Here is a 27,579-nt window from a genome sequence, read left to right on the forward strand (position 1 = left end):
ACTTAATCCAAAGAGCCACCTCCTGCTCTGGAGTTTGTCATGACATCCAGATTGAAGAATGTTTACTGGCATGCACATACTGGATTGAGACACCTGGAACTTTGTGTTCTGGCGGACAGGACAAGGTGCACCCAACCCAGGAAGGGACTCAAGGGCCTCAACCTCACCAAGGCACCTTAACAAGACACAAAATCTCCTCCAGAAACAGAGCAGTCAATTCAGGCAACACTCCCTCACACCGCCAATGAATTAAAATGATTTTGTGAAGAGGAAAATAAAACCAAACCCCAAACCCAACCCAAGTCCTCTTACCATAGCCAGGACAGCCTGACTTATCGACACCACACCACGCTCAAATCCAGCAGTCACTCACCTTCCTCCAGCCCACTGTGGTCTTCCAGGAGAATCATAAGCTCAGCTCTGGGAAATTCTCCTTCCCTCCACGGAGGCTGCACCTTGCTGATGCATTTCCACTCCTTGCAGACTCACACATCACTACCTGCCCCTCACAGCAGGCACACGCTGAGTTTGGATTCTCCTCCTGTTGAATCCGAAGCTCCAGATGAATGAACAGCTCCACAGACAAATATTTCAGCCAGCCCCGCTTCTCTGGAGGCTGGTTTCATTCCAGGGTGGGATGTAGCTGTGCAAATTCAATGCCAATCCTCCTTTTTCTCCCAGACTGATAGGTGTGTCGGGTTTCCATCATTCCTATTTTAACCTCCTACTTCATTTAAAACTGCTCCTTCTCCATATCCCTTTTTAGTTTATGTCTTCTTCACTTCTCACCCTCTATTTCTCTAATATTTCCCAGCACTGCTGTTCCCCTCCTTTTTTTTTTTTTTTTATTTTTTGTGAAGGATTGTCACAGAATCCCTTCCTGCCCTCTGTGCATACACAAACAGAACAAAATAGCAAATGACCTCAATAAATTACAGGACTTGGAAAAAGCACAGCTTCTTTTCCAGCCTACAACAGTTCACTGCAAAGCCATTTTCACCAATTGTAGACAACATAATTACACACACACACACACACTCTTCCCCCTTCCCAGCTTTGGCTGCCAGCCTGATAAATAAATGCCTGTGTTGTAGGAGGGAACACGAGACAGGCAATACTTTAACTCATTATATGAGCATTAAAAGGCATATTTGTATTTTAGATACTATTTTATTGCATTCATAAGCCACTGGAAATATTTTTCTAAATTATATGCTATAAGAGCTCTAAACTTAAAAATGTGTGAAAATTATAGCTCCCCCACCCCGTCCCAACCCAACTTGTATTATAAAATAAACTTACTGACAATGCAGCCTTCTCCAGAAACAGAGACTTTCAGTGTGTGCAAAGGGAGGTTTTTTACAGGAAGAAGAAAGCTCACACCAGTGATAAATTTGGTCAGTAAAATTAATTTTATTCTTTTTTTTTTTTTTTCTTAAATAGAAGGGCTTATACAATTGAGTATAAATATCTTTGAGGAACATGGAAATGAAATGAAAAAAAGTATCCGGAAGGAATTCTTTTTATTGAGGAAGAGTTTACATATCTAAGTGTTCACCTACTTTTCGCTGCCTCCTGTTAACAGGCATAATGGAAATATTGCACTGAGCATATGCATGGAAAACACAGCTAATAAAGCAAGGGATATGGTAAATACATTTCATACAACCTTAAAAAAATTCAAACAGTCACACAACAAATTCTGAAGCACTTCTGTGATCTGCAATCCCAAGATGATGTTCACTGTTCTCAAGTGTTAGCAAGTTGACACTTTTATTTTTATTTTTGTAGAAAGATTTTGTATTGGTTCATAAAACCACAGCCTTAAAATCGTTGGCTTTCAGTTACAGAGGTAACAGAGAGGTATCATCTGAATTCACATCAGAGCTTTTGGAACAAAAATGGCAGCAGTACAAGCAGGTGCCTCCTCCGGTGTCCAAACCCCTTTGTGGCTTTGCCATGGCCAAGGAACAGAGCAGAGCAGCCCAGCCAGACTCCCTGGGTCCTGAGAGCCAGGCTGGCATCCATTCCCTTGTTTACCAACAGAATGCTCCCCTAAATCCAAAATGAAGCAGGAGAACCCCACCTAAGCAAGAGAACTTATAACAAGTCTTGTCAATATTGACCCCACCTGGGAATCCATTAACAAAAGAGGAAAATTAAATTCTTTCACCAACCCATAAAGTGAATGGATAGAAATGCTGCTCTGGAGGTGGGAGACAAAGAAGTTTCCATAATGTGCTGAGCCCACAGTAGAAGGAACGTGTTAGAAAGGATTTGTTCCACTGCAGTTCCAACCTGGTTTCCACAAGAGCCCACTCTGAAAAAAAGCTCTATTTACAACCACTTCCAGCTGCTTGTGGAAAAGCCACCCCAGATGTTTCAAACAGCGCTGTTGCTTCAGTTCACTGCATGCACACTGTGGGTCCATGTCAGGAACTCCTGAATAAACCCTGGAGCACAACAGACACAGAGTAGCCTCTGTCCAATATCAAATTTATGATCAGTGGAAGAGCAGCTTGCACACACTTCAACATTTTATATTGCTCAGGCACTGAGGATCAATTCTCTTCAGCACGAGAATTTGCCACTCTAGGTTTTTGTTGGAGCCATTCCTGCCACAAAGGAAGAACTGGGCTACATTTTATCCTTTCACTTTGTTAGAATTTGAATTTATTTACATACAAAAGAAGACAGGAGAAAAAGTTCTTTTCTAGTAACCCAACAATGGGCACCCTCACTCGTTATAAGGATGCCTTAGGCAAGGCAGCTGCATTTACTTCAGGAGCATATATAAAATTCAGTTGTGCTGGTATCAAACAGAAACAATAATGTCAGATCATACAACAGCAGTACATTCCAGTGGGCCCTTGACTATTACATAAAAAAAACCCCAAAGCCAAAGAACCAAAAATAATAAAAAAATCCAAAACTTTTCACCACTTTAGTTCTGTTTAGAAAGCTACACAATGAATAAATTACGTCTTTCTGGGATAGTGTTTTACTCCTACATCTCAAAGAAATTCCAAGCTAATTAATTAGAGCAAGAAATTACATTGAGCTGGATAACGTTTTAAATGAAAGAAATGACTTAGAAACACCAATCAAAGATAATTTGATTATGATTAGCTGTGCTGAAGTCTAAGTCATTAAAATTGATGAAGAATGTTTTTACACTGGTCTACTCTATGTAATCCATTACCTACGCTACGCTCTGTAGTTCAAGTTTAACAAATGGCATCTGATAATTCAATATTGAAGACTAAAATACTTTCAACGCACCATTTGCTCTCCCACACCAACATGTTTCCAATTAAAAAAAAAAACAAAACCAAAACCAAATCAGTAGCAAGTAGATTTTTGAAATTCTTCCCTGGGAGAACTTGAGCTAACATGAAATACCGTCCAGATTTTTACCTGCTCGCCTTCTACATGGTCAGGTTTAAATATGGCTGCTGCTTTAGGCTGAACAGTCACTGTCCCACAAAAGTTACACCCAAGGTTGGTAAGAAGTAATTCCCTGTGCTTTCTAACAACTGAGGCTGCCCAAAGGTGCAAGGTTTCCTGCCATGCTCTCAGCTGAAGTGGCGAGCCAGACGAGCAGACCTGTAGTCGACACGCAGCTGGACAAAGGAGTGAAGGATGTTCTTGTCCAGGTTAGCAAGTTGTTCTCCTGAGCAAACCTGCTTCAAATTATCTGGGGCTACAACCAGAAGGTTGCAAAGTGCATGCAGGGTATCAAAGAGCTGTAAGACCAGAGCAATCTGTGGGCAAGAGGACACAAAGGAAAAAAAAAAACAAAGCAGGAATAATTAGAGCTGCTTGAAGTCTTATAACAGAATATCCATCTACATCTTGAAAACTCTTCCTCCCAGGAGAGCATTTACAAGCATCAGCCCCTCCTCATGGACAGGCTCACCTTGAAGTCTTTGGCACATTTCCTGTACTCAGCCACATCACAAATGGCCAGCATTCCTCCCATGCAGCTGTAGGAATATTGCTGTAGGTGCTCGTAGATGAGGCGATGGAAACGAACCCCAAACTCCATCAAAACCGTGTCCACGTTCTTACCGTCCATGGAATTCCTGATCTTTTCCACCTGCTTTCTAACATAGCCACAGACTTTAACACAAGCCTAGATTAATAAAAATAAAAAGAAGTAAATAAGAATTAAGTAATCTACTTTCTTCCACATCAGAACTTGAACATCAGTTACTAACTTTGATTAATCTCAGTGATGTGTTGTAAAAGTTTATTCTCCAATTAATAATTTTCCACATTTCTTTTTATTTGCCACACAAAGATGCAAAAATTCAAGTAGAAAGATGGATGGAAGAAAATATTCAATGAAGTTATAGTTCGTATCAGTTCACAACAGAACATTTTAATTTGGATTTTTTTCAGTCATCCACCAAAGGGGTGCATGATTAAAAGCCTCTTGTGAGTCACAATTATAAATCCAAATTAACAGCCATACAGGGATTTTCACTCTTCCCTCAGAGTACCACACTCTGTGTCCTACAGCTGCACTTCTCCCATTCCCACCTGCCTGCAGGCATTCAGGGAATGCTCTCACTTCTTCCCACTGAGTTTGTTCCCTACTCCTCCCTGCCTTTTTCCCTAATGTGAGCCACCCCAGCAGCCCCTAGGCCGGGATTCAGACACTCACTGGAGAGACACCACTGTGCACCAAAATGTTCCTGCTCTACCTGTGATGCTTTGCCACGTTCCTGCCATTCTGAGAGGAAAGAGCACCCAGCAACTGGGGAGTACCTGATAACTGATTTTCTGAAACTGACAGCTTCAAGCTATTTATCAGCTAAAAACCTTGTTCCAAATTTGGGCCTCTTGGGAAGGGAAAGAATGTGCCAGTTCCTCCAGCAGCCACTGATTTGTGTTTGACACCAGATAAAAACTACTCCTGCTCCTTTCCAGCTTGAGAAAATAGTCCACAAGAGAGTTTGGAGGTGCTTGGTGCAAAATGGAAGTTAATTAAGTAAATGCACATGTTGCTAATAGGAGTTTGGTAAGAAGATCTTGTAACTGATGACACTCACGAGCTGGGACTTTGTTACTTACATTTGTATATTGAATCAGAACATTGTTTTCATCTTCTGGTTTGAAATCTGTCTTCTTTTGCTCTGCAGCCAAGATGTGCTTCATCTGTCCAATCATACAATTCAGGGTCCTTTAAAGTCACAAATACAGATTGAGTTTTGAGGGGAACTTTTTAATTTCCTTGATTTTTATATTTATATATACTGACACGATTCTGGACAAAACTAAGCAGCATAAAGCAATGAAAGGAAAAAACCCAGCATCAAACATTTTCCTATAGAGAAGATCTGCTTGATTTTATGTAAGCAGTTAGAAAAAGGAGGATCAGCCAAAAAAAAAACACCCCTAAAACTCCTCCAAGTTCAGTGTCTAGGAGCAGAGCAGGCAGCCTGCTACTTTTAAAGGGGACACATTAATTGTGAGGTAATCCATTCAAATCCAGCTCTTCAGAGAAATTGGATAGCATCCTTCAATGCAGAGAGAATCCGAAGGAAGCATTCCAAGGAGTTTAGCAGAATTAGATCACATTGCATATTAGTCAAGAAGCAAGCATCAGAAAACACTTGGAAACTGAAGGAAGAGTGAGGGGGAAAAATAAACTTCTTCCTTTGCCAGAGCTTGGTATTTCTCTTGTTCCCAGAAATACTAATGGAGTTTTACAGTATCAATTATTGCTCCTTTATAGGATTTCTCTGTTCAGAACATTATCTAAGGTCAAGGCCCTGCTTTCCTTCCAGTCCAACGCAAAGGTCAAACAGCAGAGCAGGTGACAGAGGCTGCAAACCTCTCCCAGTACCCACCTTGGCCAGGAACATCCCCCTGGCTCTCTTCTCCTTCCCTTTCCTTCACCCCCCTCATCCCCCCAAACTTTCCAAAGAAAACTGTCAAGGACATTCCAGACCTTGAAGGATTCAAGCAGGGGTGGAGAAGAATAAATGTATCCAGAGAGGGGAAAAAACCTCCTTTTTTTCCTACGCATAGAGCTCAGGCTTGTATTTCAGATTTACTTTGTTTCACAGTCCACATACCAACAGAAACTTAAAGAAATATTATCTTGCATTCTCCTCAATTTCCATTTGGAATAAATACTCCTGGAAGGCTGTTTACACAAAATACATAGTCAGAGAAAGCCAGATGAACTAATTCTGTTTGGCTAATAAATCACTTTTAGTGAGGTAGATAATTGCTGTGAATGGTTTTCAAGAAGCTGCATTTGGACTTTTCCAGATTGGATAAAGCTGAAACCATCAACGTTTCAAAAATTTGCTTTATTTTTTAAACTCATTTCTTTAAGCAAGACAATCAATTCTCAACAGCCTCAGTGGCACCACAAAGCAGCATGAAACAGCCCCACAAACACGTTTTACATGTAATGCTCATCTCAAAACTAATCTCTCTTTTTTTATGTGCTGAAACACATTTTTTTTTTAATTCCTCATCCACTAACCATTGAATGTACTGTCCTCTGACAAGAACTTGTCCTCCTAAGTCTTTAAGAGATGAATTATTTAACACAAACAGATACAAACTATTGTAATACTGATGACTGACCTGTATCTGTCTAGATCTAAGCTTAAGGCCTCAGTGCTTCAAGTATTTCCAACTTTGTGTTTAAACCTCTAAGCTCACCTGCAGCAGGAGCAGCTAAAATCTCAATTGCCACCTTACATCCCCTGTTTCCACCTTCCTCCTTGCACTTGCAGAAAATAATACACCAAATCAAAAGTAGGGCATCACACAACAGCTCCATTTTGTAATATTAAGCTCATTAGTTTATTATTTTCCTTTCCTGCAAAACAGCTGTGATTTTAATTTGCAGTTTTTATAGCTATCCCCTAATTTTTATTCTGAGAAATAGGAAAAAAAAGATTAAATGACTCACAACCTCAAAGCAAGTCAATGTCAGAAGCAAAATTATTTCAGGTCTCCAGACTTCCACAACTCTGTCTAATCCATAGCACTGCACAGATCCCAGCAAACCATTTAACCTATTTTTGTCAAAACCTTGCTCCTAATGGAAATCCTGCAAGTGTTTAACCTATTTCAATCATCATTTCTCCCTCTCTTGAAGTAGAAAAACACCAGTTTGAGACAACAAGGTAACAGTGAATTATTGCACTCTTTCAGCATAAGCAAAATCCTTTAACATCCTTCCAGAAATCTGCCATGGAAAAACGTGACCCTCTAACCACACAAAATCTAATTTTCCTATGGACAATAATTTATGTTTATCTGTTTAAAAAATACCTTAAAAGTATCAACTTTGAGTTCAGGAATAATTCATGCTTAAGAGGCCAGTTAACATGTATCACAAAGGTGTGCTCAAAAAGAAAACTTTTAATTTCTACTTGCCTATCAATGCCCATATCCAGCTTCACTTCCATTTGTTCTATGATATCCTTTTTCTTCTGCAGGCATTCAGATAATTTAGGAGAAGAACTACAACAGTATAGAAAATGTGTGCCAGTGTTAAAATATCAAAATTAATTTGTCTGCTGGGTTTGCTGCTTCCTCTAGTGAAGATTTCCCACCCCATCAGGAAAAGGGCAGAGAAAAAACCCCCCTTGAGTCCCACCTGGAATGCAGCAGCAAAATCTCCAAAGAGCAACATGTCTTTCCTTCCTAGCAATACTCCTGGAGGTCACCCTCTCCCATTTGTTTCCAAAGGAACCAATTTGTTTAAACTTCCCTTCTTCCCCCTCCCACAATAGTATTTTATCTTCCACAATAACAAGTTAAACTATTCCAAGCATAAACTTCTTTTAATGGAGAGGAGGAATGAAAAAAAAATTGCTTTCTTCACCAAAATAAAACAGACCAGAGGGAATGTTAATCAAAACAAAGGTACCTGATCAATGGCATCAGATGATCATTGAACTGCTTGTCAAATAAATGGAAAATCGTATTGGCCTGGTGGACAACATCCAAGAAATAAAGATTTGCGTTCTTTGAATCAGAAGAGGGAATGCCTAAAGCAAAGAAGGGTTCATTAGAATTGTAACGATATGCAGTTCTTATAATTAGCATGATGACTTTTTTAAATATGCAGATTTCTTCCATGAATGCTTAAATCACAGGCTTAGGGTTTCAAAAATTTACCACGGTGCCATATATAGAATTCTTCTCATAGCTTATACTGGTAACAAGCATAAGCATAGAAATACCTTACTGATAACATTTCAAAAGCAAAACAGAGCAGTCAATTTAAAAAACTCCTTCAGAACATGAGTTGCTTCATGCTGTCTTACAAGACAGTGAGACATGTTCTCACTGTCGAGGTTTTAACTTCTTTAAACCAGTTTTCTTATTGACTGTCACTCTAAGCACACAAATATACCAACAAGCACGGAATTCCTATAAACATTAAGATTTAAGACAAAGATATTCTCCTGTTATGACACAGAATACAGAGGTAGGGAATGCTGATGTCCCATTTTCTGTGAGAAAAATGTTTCTAAAGACAGAAGCACGTTTCCATCTGTGCATCAATTCCCCAAATGAAAGTTACACTTCAGAAGCCATTAAATGTCGATCCCCAAACACACAAAACAGATTTAATTTAACCAACACATCCTGAACAAGGCCAATCAATAAGGCACAGCAAAGATCACGTGCACAGAAAGGCCAAGGAGATGAAATGCTCAGGAAATACTGTACTCACCAGCAAGGCCTGTTTCTAATGCATAATCGATGTGCTCGGTACATAAGAACTCTACAAGCATAGAAAAAATTCTGAAAGCATTCTTGGGTAAGTCAGAGGGATCAGAGAGCTTTAAAGAAAAAGAAAAAAAAATATCCTAAAGGTCAGTTCTACATGGATTTGGAAGTTTATTGGATATTGCATAGGGGATAAGCCTAAAATGTAACAAGTATTCCAGAATAATTGGAATTTTACTCGAAATGAAAAGTATACGTATGAGAATTATTCAGGAACAGCCTATAATATCAATAAACCCTTCAGCACTTACAGGTAAACTGAAGCTGCCACAGGATGCTACAATAAACAAAAGCCTTAACACTGTCTAATAATAATAATAATAATAACAATAAAAGAAGATATTAATTAATAGTCCTTACAACAGTTTTCCAGATGCAGTCTCAGGAACTACCTAACCTGCATGCCACAGGATGCTGGGAAAATGCATACAGAGGAGATTATTTGATGCATACCCTGTATTTTTATTCTTTTAATGCTCTCCTGGCACTGGCCACAGTGAGAAGCAGGACACTGGGTTAGCTGGACTTCCAGTTTGTGTTCTTTTATCACTGGAGCAAAAATAATGCAGCTGAACCTGGGCTACATTTAGCACAGTTCAGCTGGAGTCAATGGAGCATGAACACTTTTATTAAGTGCAGCAATGCCCACATTTACACTCAGCATCTGGACTTTGATGAGCTGTAAGCAACGTGGGATTTCGGACAGCAACCTGTCAGTAAATCCCTTTTCTAAAGAAAAACGTGACAGGGCTTTTGTACCTAGGAGAAACAGCTTTGGTTCCTAAGGAATTAGGTGAAGACTTTTATAAAGCTTCGAGGAAGAAAGATTACTGCTCCAACTCCAGGTAATTTACACAACACTCACAAATATTTCTGCTGTATATCCCCCCCAAAAAGCTCAAAAACCCAATGACAGAGACTCCCAAACAGTGAAATGCTTCAATATATGGCTACATCAGAATTACCAATTTATTTTTCCTAAAGCAGTCACAGCTGGCAGAACCCTGCACACATCTGCTGTATGACAGAAATACCACAATTAGTTAGCCAGGGACTAACTTATCTTTTGCACAGTGAGTTGCTTTGACCACAAAGCCCTAAATTCTGGAAACCCAAAACCCTAACTCTGGAAATCTCCTAACGTGCCAAGATCCATTGGGGTTTCCAATCAAATACAATTATTTTAAAATCATTTATATTAAATCTGATCCCAACAGAAAGGCAGAAATAAAAGGCTGTGCACATGTGGAAAAAAACCCAGTTTATATCATGAATTTAACAACTGCTTCTAGCAACTATGATATTGAGAAAAATAATGATCTACCTGCTTGCCTTACAGTCACTGATCCTCTCCCTGAGGAAGGTGGTGATCCCCAGGGTGTGCAGGTAACAGCCCTGTGTCTCTACCCTGTTCTCTTTGGCCCCACTAAGTTCATAAAATATTAAAACATCTAAGTATCTGAAGTTTTTCTGCCCTAAGCTCATTGAGAATGTTAAAGGATTTAAGATTTCCTAGAAATCAGCGTGTTTAGCTAATAAAAAAAAAAAAAAAAAAATCACATTTAAGTCTGCAATTAAATTTCAAGGGTTTTCATTTACACCGAGTACCAGACAAATATGATTGACAGGCAGCAAAACCAGCAATTTAATTGGAAGTAAAATACCTTTTTCATGTTAGACTGAAGCATTTAAAGAACTGTAGAGGGTTACCAAGGTAAATAATGTTTAAGAATATTCCTCTCAGCATTTTATTGGTGATCGTTCACTAATGTATGAAAAAATTACACTTGAGGCAGGAAAACAACTGTTGAACAGTGTATTTTTAAAGTAGGAAAAGAAAACCACACTAAAGGTTTCTCAGGTTTTGGGTCTAACTTGGTAAGAAAAGCAATGCAACCAGTAAGTTTAACCATTCCCACTTCCAAAACCAGCCACCATTAATACTCATAAATTACAGCTAGATCCACATGGATAAACAAACCCTCATCCTCCACTGTGGCTCCATTTCCATGAAAAACACAAAAGACAATTTGACAACGTCCTTTCCTCTTCCTATCACACCTCAACCAGAAACCGAAGCTCAAGACTCGATCTCACACACAGCATTACACTGCTAAGGGAGATCACAGGCAGCAAACTTACCCTGTGACATCTTTCAAAAGCTTGTTTGGTTTCTTGCAAAAGGTTAACCACCACGTCTTGTGACAGGAAAGTTTCCCCATGTGTGTCAATGCTTGGCCCCAGGGGTAAGTTTGTTCGTTGCCTTAGTCTCTCTTTGAGGTCTTGAATACTGCAACAAAGACAGAACCCAAGAGAATTTCACCAGGTGGAAATTTTGGTACTCAAACTCAACAATTTAGGATCTTTCAGTTGTTAACTCAAAAAACCAGGACCCAAGACACAGTTTAGGATGTGCAAGCATTAAGACAAGTCTTGCAAGCTTTAAGAACAAGAACTGCCAGTAAATGCAGAACTGCCACCTCTGATTCCACGGTCAGCTGTGTTCTGGAATGGCTCGTTCACACACAGGAGCAGCAATTCCCCTTGTGGGGTGAGTGATTTCACTGGAATCCTACAGCACTTCTGCTCTGGGGAGAAACTGAGCCTCCATCCACTCTGTCACGCTGCACTTTCCAAACACTAATGAGAGCTTCCTATCTCATCCACACCCACAAATCCTCTCATCCTCATCCATTATCTCAGCAGTTCTTTATTTAGTCAAGCATGCTTCGACACATTTCCATGCATAAAACAACCCATACAGTTACGCACTACAATAAATTTAATTTTCCCCAAGAAAATTAAATTTTCATCTTTGCCTTTTTTTTTTAATTACTTCACTGCCGCTTTTTCCGTATCATTCCTCATTCCTGACACTCTGAACCCAGCAGCTCTTTCAAAGGTGCAGTAGCCTTAGCACCTCTGCTTTGTGTAAGTTTTAATATTCCTATCCCACTTCTCACTACTCCTTCATTAGCTTTTTCTACCCTGAGGATAATGAAGTCTTGTTTTACCTTTCTCTAAGTCCATTGCATCTTCTGGGCTCACTAAGAGCTTTCTCACTGACATTGCTATGGTCTTTTCCCCTTCCTAGGTCTTGGGAGGGGAACCACAAGACCTGGGCAGGTGAAAAAAAATGTATGCTTTTAGATACACACATATACATGCTTTAGGTACCTTAGTTTTGCTTCAGTCCTTTTGTGGATCTGGATCCTAAGTTGAAACATAGGTTTAACTGGTATTTTTTATTTCCAGTACGTACAAATACCATGCACTGAGTACATGTCACATGTACTGAGAGCGACACACTTTTGAGCACAACATAAAGTGAAAGCAAATTATAAAAAGCCGTAGGTCTTTGGCACTTCATCACTGTGCATCTGACATGGCAAATACAGCCTTTCTCCCCTCACCACCTCCCCTCAACTTCAAAATCATCAAACTTCCCAAAAGGAACTTACCCTCCAGTGCCAATGGACCTCTTCTGGTGGTTTTTGGAATCATAATAGCGCTGCAGAATCATAGCACTCCTACTTTTCAAATAGCCAATTTCCACCTCAATGTAATTCTCCAAGTAGGAAATGAAAATGGCCTTGATAAGCTTAGACAAGAAAGTCTGCTTATCAGTACCCAAGTTAAATTCCATCAATTTGCTTGACAGATTAGTGGTTCTTTATGCAAAAGAAACAAAGAAGGGAAGGGGAGGAAAAGGTTGAATGTGGATGAATTACAGCATTACATGTTTGTAAAGTACACAGCACAACAGAACCCTGATGGTGATTAAGACTCGGAGCAGTTTCGCATTTAAGTAAAGAATTTCACATAATTCATGTTTAATTACACACAGCACCACTGCAATCAAGTTGCCAGTGAGATGGGGAGGACTGGCTTTTGCACAGTTTTAAAATTACTCTTGAAGATCACCGTAATACCCATTGAAAATAATAATGGCCATTTTAAATTTTCCTTAGGAAACCCATCACTGTAAAGGTTAATAGACATAAACAATTTTCAGCTTTTATGAGAAGTTTACATTTCTGGCTTCTTTTTCTTGACAATAAATCTGTTTATTTTCCAATAGCTTCACTCCAATAATTTCATCACTGATATATAAATACCTTGTATATAGATCATAGAGATTCTTAAGATACTGTTCTGCATCTGATTTCCTATGTTCTTCCAGCTGGTCCTTCACATAACTCTGCAAAATTCGGTACATGTGTTAGAAGGTGAACTGACAACCACAGGTCATACTCACTACCTCCTAGATTATATGGAATTTCCTGCAACGTGCAGATATTTAAAGGAAATTCATCTTTCCTTTGTTTCTAAACCTCTAATTTACACTTGCTGCATTATCCACAGAGAGGGTTAAATGCACCTGTAGAACAAAGTGATCTGATTATAAAAAATGGTAATGTGTAAGCAAAGACAAAAGACAGATGGCTTTGAAAATATGTCTGACCAACTAACACAAAATCCCCTCACTTTAGGAGTCAAAACCATCAGAGGCCTCAGGGTATTTCTGCAGCTGACAGCAGGCAAAGGAGATGGTTACATATTTGCTCATCATAATACATCCATAAAGCAGATGCAAGCTTAGAGCCCTCTTATCATTGAATATTTGGACAAAAATATATTTTAACATGAAATACTAATTCAAAACTGACACACAAAATTGGGGTTGAAACACAAGCTCAATCTCTACACTATAAGAACAACATCTACAGGGAAATTGCCTTTCGCAAAGTCATGCTGTTGATTTTAAGAACTTAAGTGAGTGTATTTGCAGGATGAAAAACAGTATTTTCAATTATTCTAGATTTTCATAAATATTGCATTAGCTGCAAGACAGTATTCACAACATAAATTATTTTCACTTATTCAATGCTAACCTCACCCAAGACACCCAAATCCAAGAATGAGCAACTTAAAGAAGAAATCAAACTCGTGTATGACATCTCATGAACTACCCAATGAACACAGCAATTCCCTAATAATTTTACATATGGAGTTTGAGTATTTACAGTCCCTCTGTATTCAGAGCACAAGCAGATTTATTTGATATGGGCTTGATTATCTGTCTGAACTGTTGCAGAGCAATGAGTTGATTCTACACCCTTATACAAAGATTACAAAGACCGTAAATTCTCATTAATTGCTATAACTAGATAAAAATATTTTTTATTAAGAGGTTCCTCAATGAATTTCAACATGTTAAAATTTGAAATACCTGAAGCTTAACTTCAAAGATATTTTGAATGAGTTTGGCTAGCACGGTCTCTGGATTGCTAAAGATTTCTCCAACTTGCTTATTCACTCTCTGGCAGAGAATGGCTGCATCTTCAAAGACATCATTCCTCAGGAATGCACCCTAGAGATTGAGAAGCACATTTTAGAATACATTTACAGCAACCCATAGGACCAAATAAATCAACAATCTAATGTACATAAAGAAATGATGTAAAACAAACTGCATTACCTCTTGACACTGTTTTATGTACACATCGACACAGTGGGAATAGCCCTGTGGAAAGAGCAAAACAGTGTTAGAGCAGGTTGTTCATGCTTTCAGTACAAAATGAAATCAAGGAAATACAATGCTTGTGAGTAAACTACTTAAAAAACAGACAAAACAACAAACAGAATTCATTCAAAGCACAGACTTTTCCAAACCCAATTTTGTTACATATCTAACGTAACTCCACTCTACGTGGATCTCTACCTAAAGTTTCAACATTCTTTCTCAAGCATGAAAGGTCACACCCATGCAAGAAGAAATTATCTTAGAAAGCTCTCCACTGATGCTGCCCCCAATCCCCCTCATCTGCCTCTTTAATTCCCCTGCACTTGATTTCAGATTGAGCACTTCAGCCCTGAAGTGACACATTATCTGACATGAGGGCTGTGCCAACGCAAATACATTCACTCAAAACAGGCACTTATTGTGCCGTGGGTCGGGTTTATTCATGTATTTGAATTAAACCCCTCAGTTTTTACCTTAAAGTGAAGCAAAACTGCTGCTACTTCTCTCATTCTGGAGATTTCTCCTCTGCGCTGAGCACTGGTAAACTCTTGAATTAACTGGCACTCTAAATCGTGGTACTTACCTGGAAAGGAAAGGGGATAACAACAAAAACCCATCAGGCTACGTAATTCAGGCAAAAACCGTAATACTGACAGTATTGCTTACTTCTTTAATCATCTTTAACAATTCAAATACAGCAATATGGATTGAACTGGATAGATAACTTACTTGCTATCTTTGATTTTACTTCAGAAAACCTGTTAACAACAACAAAAAAATAGCATGATTAAATTCAAATCCACATCACATGAGAAATCGCAGGCATCCTGGATCATGAACAGCAGGCACTCCGCTTAAAAATGAAAACATGCAGCACAAAGACGACAGAAATGTTCCCCGCTTTATATCCCAAAAAACCTACAAGCACCTCATTCAAATCGAGCATTAAGTCAGCAAAGCAAAATTATCCCATTAAAAGTCTGTTAAGCAGTTTAGCATGTGTATGTAAAGATGATCCTACAACACGAGTGCGTGAACACAAATTTGAGAATAGAGGAGAGAGAAATAAGCACACAATCCAGCTCAAAAGCTCCATGAATCACTAAGCACAGCACCAAAACGGGAGACGAGGGAAGCATCAGGAAAACCATAGCTGTGCGAAGATTTGCTTTCTTAAAAAGATCTTCAGATAGATTTTTACCTGTCAAAAGGCAGTTCCTGTGCAATCAAATGCAGTTTCTGAATAATATCAGCTGCCTCTTTAATCTGGTGAGAGGAAAACATGGTAGAGTCATTAAAGAAGGTCTGATTTGGGGCTGTTCCTTCCCTCCCCCTGCACTGTCCAATTTTCATACACACAGTTCCTATCTCTAAAGCTGGTTGAGTTGACATACCCGTGGAAGAGATCAGCCCCTTCAAGTTCCCATACATACTTTTAAGATGCTTAAGGTATTTTTCTTTAATGTGAAGAAATATAGGTCAAAATATGATGAGAAGTCACATTACATGTTCTCATTGGGGATGTCTGTAGAGGCGTGTGAGCTGTCTGGACAAACAGCTCATCCCCAAAAAAAAGCCATGACCATGCTTGGCATGGAAAGGGGGTAAAGGGGATCAAAGCAGAGCATTCCCCCAAAGAAGGAGAAATGTAAAATGTATTAGAAATTATAAACTCTGAGGTCCAAAGTAAAAACCAAGGTAAGAGTCAGGTAATTACACAGCTACAAAATAAGAATAGCTGCATGAATGCAAAAGTTAATAAACAGGTAACACAGCAGGCAAATCTGTGCTCTGCTCTGAGCAGCAGAATCTTTTATCCATTATTCTTCCACCATTGGCCAGCACACGAAGTGCATCTAAGCAATGCTTAGTGACTGCTTCGTTAGGCTGAATAAAATGATGGAAAACACAAATTTCTAAGTGTGGGGAAGGCAGCTGGTTGCAACAGAACTTGACTGGATTTAAACAGTGCTGACTGGGCCAAAACTGACACAGCTGGAGCAGATCTGGTGATGAGCAGCTGAGGGAGCTGGGAAAGGGGCTCAGCCTGGAGAAAAGGAGGCTCAGGAGGAACTTGTGGCTCTGCACAACTCCCTGACAGGAGGGAACAGCCCGGGGGGATCAGGCTGTGCTCCCAGGGAATAGGGACAGGAGGAGGGGAAACGGCCTCCAGTTGTGCCAGGGGAGGTTTAGATTCATGTTAGGAAAAAGAATTTCATGGAAAGGCTTTGTCACTGGCACAGCTGCCCAGAGCTGTCCCCATCCCTGCAGGGATTTAAATGCCATGTGGATGTGGCACTTGGGGTTTAGTGGTGGCCTTGGCAGTGCTGTGGGAATGGTTGGATTTGAGGGTCTCAGATCTCTTGCAACCTGAATTATTTGATGACTGAAAGCTTTATAAGCTGACACAATGGAGAACATGGAGAATATGCAGTTTATCTTGTTCTTCCAATTACTGATGATCCAGGGAACAGAAGTGAGAGGGAAGGAAGCAATGAAATCCTATTCTGCCACCACTTAGAGCAGGCTGGATTAAAACTTTTCAAGAATAGAAGCAGACACACAGGTAAGAATAGAGAGCACAGGCATCACACCAAGCTGGTTGTTCAGCAAAAACAGGGGCACTCAAAGTGTATCCATTCTGACTATTAAGAGCAGCTTATGTTTTGAACTGTCAGCTTACAATAGCCTCTTAAGGCAGAAGCTGCTGCACTCCTCAAATAAATCCAATGAAAGAGCAGTTATTTCTATTAGCTTGCAGCAACATTAATACCTAACAACTGGGATCAATAGAATTTTCTATATACGAGCAGTTATTCACCAAAGCTACAAAATCAGAACAAACAAAAATTAAACTAGCCAAGAAATCCCACAAACACAACATTTTCTTTGTTTCCTCTTCACACAATAGCTGTTAACTAACTTAGATTTTATTGAATTCAGGACTTTTTCTATGCACAAGAGAAGCCATGACAAATCAATTCTCCATGGTTTCTGCTTAAACCCGGACATCTTTAATTTTTAATTGAATCAGGCTTCTGTAAACCATTAAAACCAAAATAAATATTGATTTTTTAAAATACAACTTGAAGGCTATAATGTATCTGGGAAAAAACAATTGAAAAATCATGGAGAAATGAAGGTAAGAGAGAATTTTAACACAAAACATGCACAAGTGAAAAGGCATAATGAAATAATATTAAGTACAGAACATAAACAGGGAAATGGACCTAAGAATAACAGTAATCATATTAGGCAAGACAATGTTATTGCATGATAAACAAGTGAGCTGCTGATCAATTTGATAGTTTAGTTGTGTTGAATGGAGTGATTTGCTCACTTCAAGAATCTTCAGTACAGGAAAAAAGATTGGTTAGCTAGCAGCACAAGGGAAATGATAAGGATTCAGAGGATGAAGACAAAATGCACAGAAAGGGACAAGCCAGCAAGGAAAACCTTCACAGAGGTAAGTCAGAAATTGCTCAGTATGGCTGCAAGAAAGTGGAAATCAACAAACGGAGTGTAGGGAAAGACAGGAATCCAACAGATTTTAAGAACAGACACTATTGAGGAAAGTATCAATTAGAACATAACTGTAGTATGTTCTTTTTTGTGCCTCTCCTTTCACAGTATCCCCTCAATGTTTCAAAGACAAGTCCACACTTGTGAGGGCTGGCAGAGCACAAAAAATCATAACATCCTCCATAACATTATCTAAAACCCCCATCAGTTTGAAGATCAGAAGACACTGGCAAAGCATTAAGGCTTCACATTTAAGAGTATTTGTTACCATCTCATACTTTAGAAGTATTTTTAGTACAAAGATGCATTAAGATGTGACAGCTCTTGTCTGGGCAGGTTCTTTTACAAACACTTCGAGTTATTGTTTGAACTAGGAGGCAAAAAGTTAGAGAATCCACCTGGCTGAAATTAGCCTCACTAAGATAACCTCTTATCTACAAATCCTTGTGCTCCCATGTCCCTCCCCTGCAGACGGGCACAAGTCTTAAGGCCTTTACATTTGTCTTCCTCCAGATTTGATGAGTATCTTATTATTCTCTGGGATGCACAGAGATTCATTTGCTTACAAACTTCCAGGTTTACCCTATTTAGCTACCAAATTTTTCTGGTCTTCCAACTGGATGTATCGTGAAATTTAATTTACAAATGAAATGGAAGTTGAATTCTTTGAGCCTCTTAAGTGGAAAAATCATCGTTCTCTAACTTATGTTATGTTATTCACTATGCTGCCAGTAATTATTTGTAAAATGCATATTTTATTACTCCTTAGGAAAAAAAGAAAAGAAAAAAAAAATGCAGATCTGGGAAAGGCTGTCCATAGAAGAAGTTCCAGTATGGTGAAACCCTTCTGCTTCCCTTGGAAATCAGGGAAGTTTTTCTCTGCTCCCTCTTGAATTAGGACAAGCCATCAACTGGTAATTACCATATATCCACAGACCATGAATCCAAAGTCACTGTGCAAGTGACTCCTTGGGAATACAACTATATAAAATGATTAGCTTTTCATTTCCCTGAGAGATACCTCCAGCTCAGTGGGGAGGGGGTGAATATTAACCTGTTGTCAGGTCTTCCATAAGCTGCATTTCAAGCACATATTTTTTTGCTGAATGTGCAAATCAAGTTTTTGCTGTTTCCACATATTATAACTTCTTTTCCTGACTACAACCATACCACTGCATAGAATTTAAGGAGGGAAGGGAGATTCTTCAGGATACACCACACAAAAAACCCCACCAACAAACCCAAACCAAAAACTTTACTTAAACTGCATTGGGAAATCCAACGTGCCCTTTTGCTTAGAGCTGGATTCTTTGCCTTCAGTTTATTTCTGTTTGTCACACCACTCAGACTGTATTTGCTTCATGAACGTACTCTTGAAGCACAAGAAAAACAAAATGCTTGAACGTTTCTTTGAAGTTTTCCTGCTTGGTTCCTTCTAAATTCCAAGGGTGGAGACATAACCACAGGACTATACAAAGCCCAAATGCATGCTGTGACAAAAAGGTATCCAGGGCCAGTGGACTGACCCAACAGAGCAACGTTGCACAAAGAAGTTGCATTCAGAAACGTTCTGCTTTACAGGATGGATCTGAGGCGAGGGCTTCAAAGGAAAGAGGCAGATATTGTACTGCGCTCCAAAGTTGCCCTCCCAGCGTTTCCCAAATCTCCGATAATTTCATAAAATGAAAAATGCCAACGTTGCCACATTAAGCATCACTGAATACAAATGCTTTATCAGCAATCTGCAGCCCAGGGTCGTTAATTTACATTTCAGAACAATGAAACTTTAACAAGTCAGTCACTCAGTGGTTTGAAGTCTGACCATGGTAAGTCATGGTAGCAGCTTGTAATTAGGGCAGTCCCGCTTATTGCTTTGAACCGCTTTCATCCCGCTGACAGCTCTTACCTTTTCAGAGTTTGTAAAAACATCAGACTTCAGCTCTCCATCCAGAAACTCATTAAAGTATTTCATCAGCTTCTGAGCCTCCACAGCCCGTTGCCGTGGCGTGTTTACCCCCTCCAGCTGGTCGCCAAGGTGACAGACCTTAGTTGCTACATAGCTGATGTGCTCATCCAGTTCTTGGAAATGTTGGAAGGCAACCTGGAGAACACAGACACTAAACTCATGATTTCCATTTCATGTACTTCAGGAAACACAAGATTTCCTTCAGGAAGAAGCCCAGTGAATGCAGGTGCTGCATCTCAGAACCACAGAGCTACTCAGAAATGGTAATTAATTAATTACACACAACCCAAATAAAGTTTAGTGTCTTCCTTTAAATTACTGTGAAGACATCCCACTTTCAGCATTGCTAACACTCATTAATGGAACATGCAGATAAGCCTCCTTGGACAGGAGAAATTGTCATCAAACCCTCTTCATTTTTATCTCAAACAGCAACACTCTGTACCAAGAAAAGTTAAAGGAGCACAGGATGCTTTGAAAACTTGCACAGCTTCCCACTGACCCTACCCTTTGGATTTACCTGGTTGCTTTTCTGCAGCTCTTGCACTTTCTTGGCAAATTCCTTTGCTTCCTTCTGGCACTGTTGTTCTAGTTTCTCCACCTTCCTCTGAATCCTTTCATCCATTACCTGTAATTCTTGGATATGATTTACAAATTCTTCCAATAGTCTGATTTAGAATAAAATACAGGAAAACAGACTTTAGTTTGAAAGACACTGTCTTCTGAAGAGTTTAGAACACCTCAAAAAAAAGCAACCTGCATATAAGGCTGATCTAACCACATTCAACTTGAAAATGTTTCTAGATGGTAGATTTAAATAAATAAATTTAAATTTTAAATGTAAAGATTTAATAAAATGATATTATTATTTTATAAATTATTAATATTTATATAACACCAAATATTTTAGAAAAATTCTGTTTTAAAGTACATCACCCTGGTTGTGTGCCACTCTACGACAACATAAAAACTCTGTGTTATGGTGGGCCAAAGGAGAGAGGAACACCAAAATATCAATCACTCAAGAATGTGGCTCTGCCACAGATACAGAAATCCCTACATCCTCGTCTTCCCTAAATGAGTCTCATATGGCAAAAGAAAGCTTAGGCTACTACATCCCTTCAGTGTAAGGGACACAACAGAAAAATATTCTCTACTGTGCAAGTTACTGTGAAGTTGGAAATCAGCATTGCAATAAGTAATTATTAATAAGTAACTGACACAGCCATCATTTCATAATGTTGTTCTGACTGCCTTCACTTCTTCCTATACCCATTTAGAGGGGTTTTTCTGCCCTTTCCCATCATTAACTTTTCTTTCAGACTCACATTTTACTCCTCCCAACCACAGTACACCTGAATGCATGCTTGAATTCCCTCTGCTATTTTCATTCTATTCTCATCATCTCTCTCTCATTCCTGCTTTTGTCCACTCTGTCCCATTTCTGTCATATTTTCAGCTCTTACTTTTCTAAATATCCCAGTCACTGGTCAAGGAATGGATTACTCGCAGATCCTCCATAGCCATAAAACTCATGCTAAGAACTGAAACATCTGAAACATTTCAGAACTTTGCTGTCCAGGTTTAATGTCAGAAGAGGCTTTTAGCCCACTCAGTTACTTGAAGGCACAACTTCTTAAAGAAAACTGGACTGAGGCAGACGTTGGTGACGCCTTTCCTTCACTCCCTGCTTGCCAGAAGCCCAAGAATAAGCACATAGCAGCAAATTCCACAGAAAACCACAAGGAACACATCTGAGTTTACAGAATTATATTGAAAATCAAATTTAAACAGTGACACAAAGCATTCTTTCAAACAAAAGCCTAGAGAAATGTAGTCTCTATTAATTTTAACAAACTGCTCCAGGCTGGGGTTTGTTTTTTAAACAGGTCCCTGTGTCAACTTAGCACTTATTCAGCAACACTGCTCAATATATTGAGAAAGGAAAGAAGCAGAAGAGAAAAAAAAATAGACACCAAAAGATCTGCTTCTTTTTTAATATTGATTGGGCTTCCTGCCCAATACTAGAAGATGCCACAAGAAAAATATTTACTGTTGCAGGTTTCGCCTGCTTGTCCTGAAAAATATGAAAGTTTTCACAGAATTTCACACAAGCAAACCAGCAGAAATGCAGAAAATCTGTTAAAACTGAGTAGGAATTGGTGCAAATAGTGAACCACCCTAATGTATATTGGGGTACAATCATGGAGAAAGAGCTCCAAGGAGTAATGTTGTGTATTTCCAGGATTCTTCCTGTTTAAATCATGGTAAAGCTCTGCATAGGATACAGGCCTCAGACTGAATGCCAAGGGTTCAGCATCTTGACAAAAATTCAAAAATATCCCTCCTCTTCTCACATGCCTCCAAAGAGCCAGAGTGCTCCAGAAGAAATGTCCTTTGACTGTGTCAGGTTAATTTTCTGACATTTTAGTAAATCAGATTATCTTGAGATCTCATCCCCAGAGCTGCCTCTCTTGTTGCTCTACCTTTTTGTGCCTTTTATTTGCAAACTACTGTGTCTTAAAAGGCAGCTCAGGAAACTGAAGTAAGAAACTCATTAAATTGACTTAACTATTACAGCAGTGAAGCCTCATATTATGCTTGAATTCAGCGACTCCAGTACCCATTCATGTCTGACAAGCACAAACAACATCAATCCTCCTTCATTCAAAAGGTCTCAGTCGGAAAGTGACTTTCTCTACTCTTATTACTGAATAATTAGTACTGAGTAATTGGCTCATGGTCCCGAATGTTAGAAATTCTCCCACATTTGGAGAAAACCTCCTTGGACACCCAGCACCACTACACTCAGGCTTGTTATTACGTTTGGAATAAAACAGTACAATTAGAGATACATCCACTTTGACCATTGCGCAGTTTGATTTTTACCTTTTCGGATCGAAAGCTTCTCCACCTCTGGAACCTCCCCCAGGTGTTCTCCATGCCAGGCGTTCAATGTATTCATCTGCCACAAAAGGCTCCTGGCCACAGAAGAAAAACCCTTTACAATGTGCCACAGCAGGTTGTTCCTTCAGCAGGTGCTCACACCTCATTTTCAAAGTGTTTAGAAGCTTTATTATAATCAAAAGTACCGCATCGACAATTACTCCATTACTTCTTGGGCCTCCATATTTATTGTTCAGAACACTGCTTTTAATATGATGAGCTGGAACATGAAGTTTAGGTGTTATCAGACTGCTTGCAAAGAACGTGCTGCAGGTCTGTGAAGAGCTGGCTTTAAATGACATTATTTGCAGCTGAGCTTGTGGCTTCTCATTCCACAGTGCCCGAACCCTGCAGCTGATTTGAGAGGTTACACCACCCGAGCCAGCCATCAGCCCACACAGCAAAACACATCAGAGAATCCATCTGCCTACAAAAATTATGTGGTAAAACAAGGGCTTTTTACAGTTGTTCAACTCTCTGTCACATCATGGCATCACACAGATGGCTGACCAAAAAACCTAGCCCAAAGGACCCAGCACGAGATGCCATTGGAGCAACCCAACATCAGACTGCAACTGCAGAAACAGAGCACATAAAAATGAGGAAAAAAAGGCATAAAACCAGAAAATTAATTTGATTTCCACAAGTAGAAAAAAAACAGGGCATGGGTGATACTAAAACTCAAGGTGACACAAGTTTCTTCCATAATATTTGCTGGTTCTTTCATAAAAACACCGCTCAAGGGTAAAGAGGTAAGATTATTTCTCCACCCAATGTTTTCTGAAGGCAGAGGCCTCATTTGTAAACCCCAGACCTTCTGTTTTAGCTGGCCTAGTACTTACACCACCTCAAACACTTCATCATGTAGTTTATACTAAATTACTCTAAACACAGTCCAATTTCTATCATTAATAAAAATAGTATTTATGACTTTAGCAGCAGTGCTTAGGGGCTAACATCAGCACTCCTAAGAGCAGTAAGAAAAGTATTCACACAGGAATTTTATAGAAAGCTTTTAAATTACAAGCAGCAACAGTTCTAAAAGCGTGAAACAACTTTTTTTGGGAGTGGCTCTGGCTAACAAGAGGTATTTGATGAAAAAACTGAATATGCCACCACTGCTTTTGATAAAACTTGGTTGAAAAAAAATGAAAATAGTAAAAAAACAAACAGATGTCAATAGGTGTTACATTGGTTACTGAATCAATATGTCTGAAATTTTGTCATGAGGAATAAGGAGGGGAATACTCTGAAATTTTGTCAGGAGGAATAAGGAAGGGAAAAATAGCATCACAGAGTTAGTTTCGTAAGTAAAACCAGGGGTTGAAAAGCAAATATTGCCCATTCAAGGTCTGTTCCCTCAAAAATAAATGATGCCCTATCCAGTCAGGCCCAGCCACTAACTAGGAAGATAAAAGGTTTTTAAATATTCTTTGTTACACTGATAGACAGGGCAGAAATTTTATCACCCAGTAACTCCTCATCCACACACTGACTCAAATAACCGTGTTGTGCTCAGTCTCCTTGGCTAAACTTCAAAAATAACTGGGTGATATCACATAAAAACAATTTCCCTACAAGTCACTCATCTCTTTAACCAAGTCCTTCCTGATGTGACAATGTGAAGTTTCCTTTACAAGAATCCTTTTCATCAAAAGCCACAATGCCACGTTTTCATGCCAAGTGTAAAGTTCCCTGCTTATGCCATCTTGATATCTAAAATTTGGGAAGACTTTTGTAATTTAATTATAGGTGAAATGTGTCATTCAGTGCAGTAACATTCCCTTCAGGGGAGGCCTCCAGCTTCCCAATTACCTTAGGGCTCTTTGCAGGACATCTCCTTTACATGAAAACCCACAGTTTTTCCTCTGAAGATCCTGTAATTCAGCTGGAGCACCACTCTGGTTACAAGGATACTAAAGCCAAGGATGGAAGAACCCTGAAAAAAGGGTTTACTGACACTCCGTGTATGCAGATAACACTTTTAACATTTTTCCCTTCCCCAGATGTTCACATTAAAAGATGATTTACCTAAACACATATAATGGCTTTGAATATTTTTTCACTTTCGTAAAAACAACATTTACAGAGTTTTTCTGCAAGCCTCTTCTCCTAAGGAAATCTGATGTATATGCCTCAGAACCCCAAAAATATTACAATGCCAATCTTTCTCCACCCATCATGCCTCTACACACCTCTAAATACTCCTTGAGTGCATGTGTACACAGACCACCTGCAGCTCCCTGCCTGGAAAATACCTGTTTTTGGAAGAACACTTGCACAGGAGACTTGTCTTTCAGTTTTTTAACCATATAAATCCTGTTCTGTATTATTTAAGAAATATGAACTGCAGCGGATATTATGTGCAAGATATGGATCAACAGAGAAATAAAATGAGCTGTTTCTTCTTTTTCTTCCAGTTTTCCACAGAGGGTGTGCTAAAAATAAACTATTTGATTTATAAGAAGTAAATGAAGTTCAACAGTGTCCTTCTAAGACATGATTTTCCGGATTCCACTGCAGATCCAGAAGTTTTTACTTTAGTTTGTATCTTCCATACACATTTGCTTTTTTAAATGCTATCCTGATAACAGGGTTACTCATAGCTGACAGCCTAATTCCTATTTTAAGTCTCCTATCCTGTTCTGCAGAAATTGCTGAAAATCAGCTATTACAAATGTCATTTGCAAGTCCTTTCCCTGTTATCAGATGAGCTCCAACAGTCAATTTCTTTAGCTTTTGAACTTCCCTCTGGCTCCAGATGAATTAATGTGATCCCATCCATTCAGCCAATACTCCTGATTTAATAAGAGATATGCCTGAAGTGGGTGATAACCTGGTTTGATCTGGTGTTTACCAATGAAACTACACTGGAGGACCCAGCCAAATTAAAAACCAGTTTAGAAGTACCTACTGTTAAATTATGCTTTCAGTTATGTGAGGAGTAATTCAGTCCATGCTGTGTCCATTTTCAGCACAGGTCCTGCTATACAATTTTCCATATCCATGCTGAAATTTACTTTAGAACACACACTCATGAAAATATGGTAATCAAATCCCACTCTCAGCAGACAGCTAAGGGCTACTCCCATAACAAGCACATCTTTATGTTCTTATTTAAGGCACCAATTTCAAACTAACTGAGTAAGCAACATTAAATTAGTGGACATCAACAAAAACTCTCTTGCCTTTGGAACGAAAGAGAAGTGAAAGCAGGAAAGACACAAATGCTGGATTCCATGTTGGAAAATATAATTTCTAACCCCAGTCTCCAGGCAAAAGTCTCACCTAATTTGCAATTTCATCTTTATTGCTATTGCAAAATGGAAGAAGTTGTTGCACGACCCAAAGCAGCCAAAACACACAGTTTTCTTTCCATATTCAAGTTACCTCACAGTCAAGACCCCACAAAGAACAGAAGGGCACTGTCATCATGTTGAGAAATCAAGGGGCTCCTAGAGTGCTGTACGCAGGGTACAAAACCTGGTATCCACCTACAGGAACACAGGAATTTGGTCCTGCTATTTTTTAAAGCTGTGCAAACCAAAAGACCTGAGTCATAACACTCGTGTGCCATCACAGTGATTCATAAATTCAAATGCACACAATGCATTTACATAAACCTCAGATACAGGACCTTCCAGAGAAAGAGGAAGACCCTTTCCTGAAGGCTGGGCAAAGTGAGTCCCAGCGATAAACCACCAGAAGAACAACCAGCTCGAGTGACTTGGAGAGCAAATAGAGGACACCTGGGAATGATACCATGCCCTTGTGAAGAGGAAGCAGGGACACCACATGCTTTTTGTTTATCACAGGTCACATCATGGGAGCTCATGGCCCAGGCCAGAAGCTGGAGCCACAAAATCACAGAAGGGCTTGGGTTGGAAAAGACCTTAAACATCATCCAGTTCCAACTCCCTGCCATAGCAGGGACACCTTACACTATCCCAAGTAGTTCCAAGCCCATCCAACCTGGCCTTGGACACTGCCAGGGATTGGGAGAGCCACAGCTTCTCTTTGCCAGGGCCTCACCACCCTCACAGTCGAGAGGATGACGTTATTCTTCCTAATATCTAACCTAAACCTACTCTCTCCCAGTTTAAAGCCATTCCCCCTGTCCTGTCACTACACACTCCTGTAAAAAAATCCCCCATCCATCTTTCTCGCAGGCTCCCTTCAGGAGGGAGACGATCCCCGTGCGTCTCCTCCAACTTAGGGCATTCCGTAATTCCACGGGAAGAATCTGACAGACTCCTACTATTCCTGCCCTGCTCCTGCGTGGCCTTGGCTGAGCTATTCTCCTTCCGTGCCTCGCTTCCACCGCGGGTAAAGGGAGGGCAAAGTCATTTCCTTATTCCATTCCAGCCCCACTGACACCACCGCGCCGGGGTCATGCAAGCGGCTGCGTTCGGCAGAAGGAGAGCGGGGCCGGGCCTTGGCGTGGCCCTGTCACCCGCCCGCTGCCAGCACCCGGGAGCCGGCCGGGAGGGAGGCCCTGCAGCGGGGCGAGGTGGGCACCGCACCCCGCGGGGCGGCACCGGAGCTCCCCCGCTTCCCCAGCCCTGCGCACCGCCCGCCCTTCCCCGGAGAGAGGCCGCCGCATCCCCTCAGCGAGCCGGCCCGGCCGGCGCCGCCCGCCCCCCGGCCCGCGGGGCCCGCACACACCTCGAAGAGCTCGGCCGTGGTGGCCATGGCCGCAGGGAGGGAGGGAAGGAGGGCGGCGGCCCCTCAGCGCCCTTTCGCCGCCGCCGCCGCCGCCCCGCCGCTGCCGCCCATTGTGTCCCCCGCCCCGGCAGCAGCAGGGGCGGCCGCGGCGCCGCCTCCGCCCGCCGGAAATGGGGCT

The 27,579-nt window shown here is 40.3% G+C and overlaps 1 protein-coding gene across 2 annotated transcripts; it reads right to left on the minus strand.

Moving 5' to 3' along the window:
* Nucleotides 1–1,397: 1,397 nt before the first annotated feature.
* On the minus strand, nt 1,398–27,538 carry EXOC5 (exocyst complex component 5). Of its 2 annotated transcripts, XM_040067247.1 has the most exons (19): nt 27,402–27,538; nt 22,680–22,771; nt 20,311–20,458; nt 19,731–19,925; nt 15,504–15,568; nt 15,032–15,060; nt 14,776–14,885; nt 14,258–14,302; nt 14,009–14,149; nt 12,894–12,976; nt 12,237–12,446; nt 11,953–11,988; nt 10,918–11,065; nt 8,720–8,828; nt 7,907–8,027; nt 7,411–7,497; nt 5,080–5,188; nt 3,920–4,135; nt 1,398–3,764 (listed from the first exon to the last, which is right to left on the minus strand). In XM_040067247.1, exons 1-19 carry the CDS (start codon nt 27,426–27,428, stop codon nt 3,576–3,578), a joined length of 2,160 nt encoding a protein of 719 aa, XP_039923181.1. In that variant the 5' UTR covers nt 27,429–27,538; the 3' UTR covers nt 1,398–3,575. The 2 variants fall into 2 exon arrangements, with proteins under 2 accessions (XP_039923181.1, XP_039923182.1); XM_040067248.2 differs by lacking the exon at nt 11,953–11,988.
* Nucleotides 27,539–27,579: the final 41 nt, after the last annotated feature.

Source organism: Hirundo rustica, chromosome 6 (assembly GCF_015227805.2).
Source record: "Hirundo rustica isolate bHirRus1 chromosome 6, bHirRus1.pri.v3, whole genome shotgun sequence".
Lineage (NCBI taxonomy): Eukaryota > Metazoa > Chordata > Aves > Passeriformes > Hirundinidae > Hirundo > Hirundo rustica.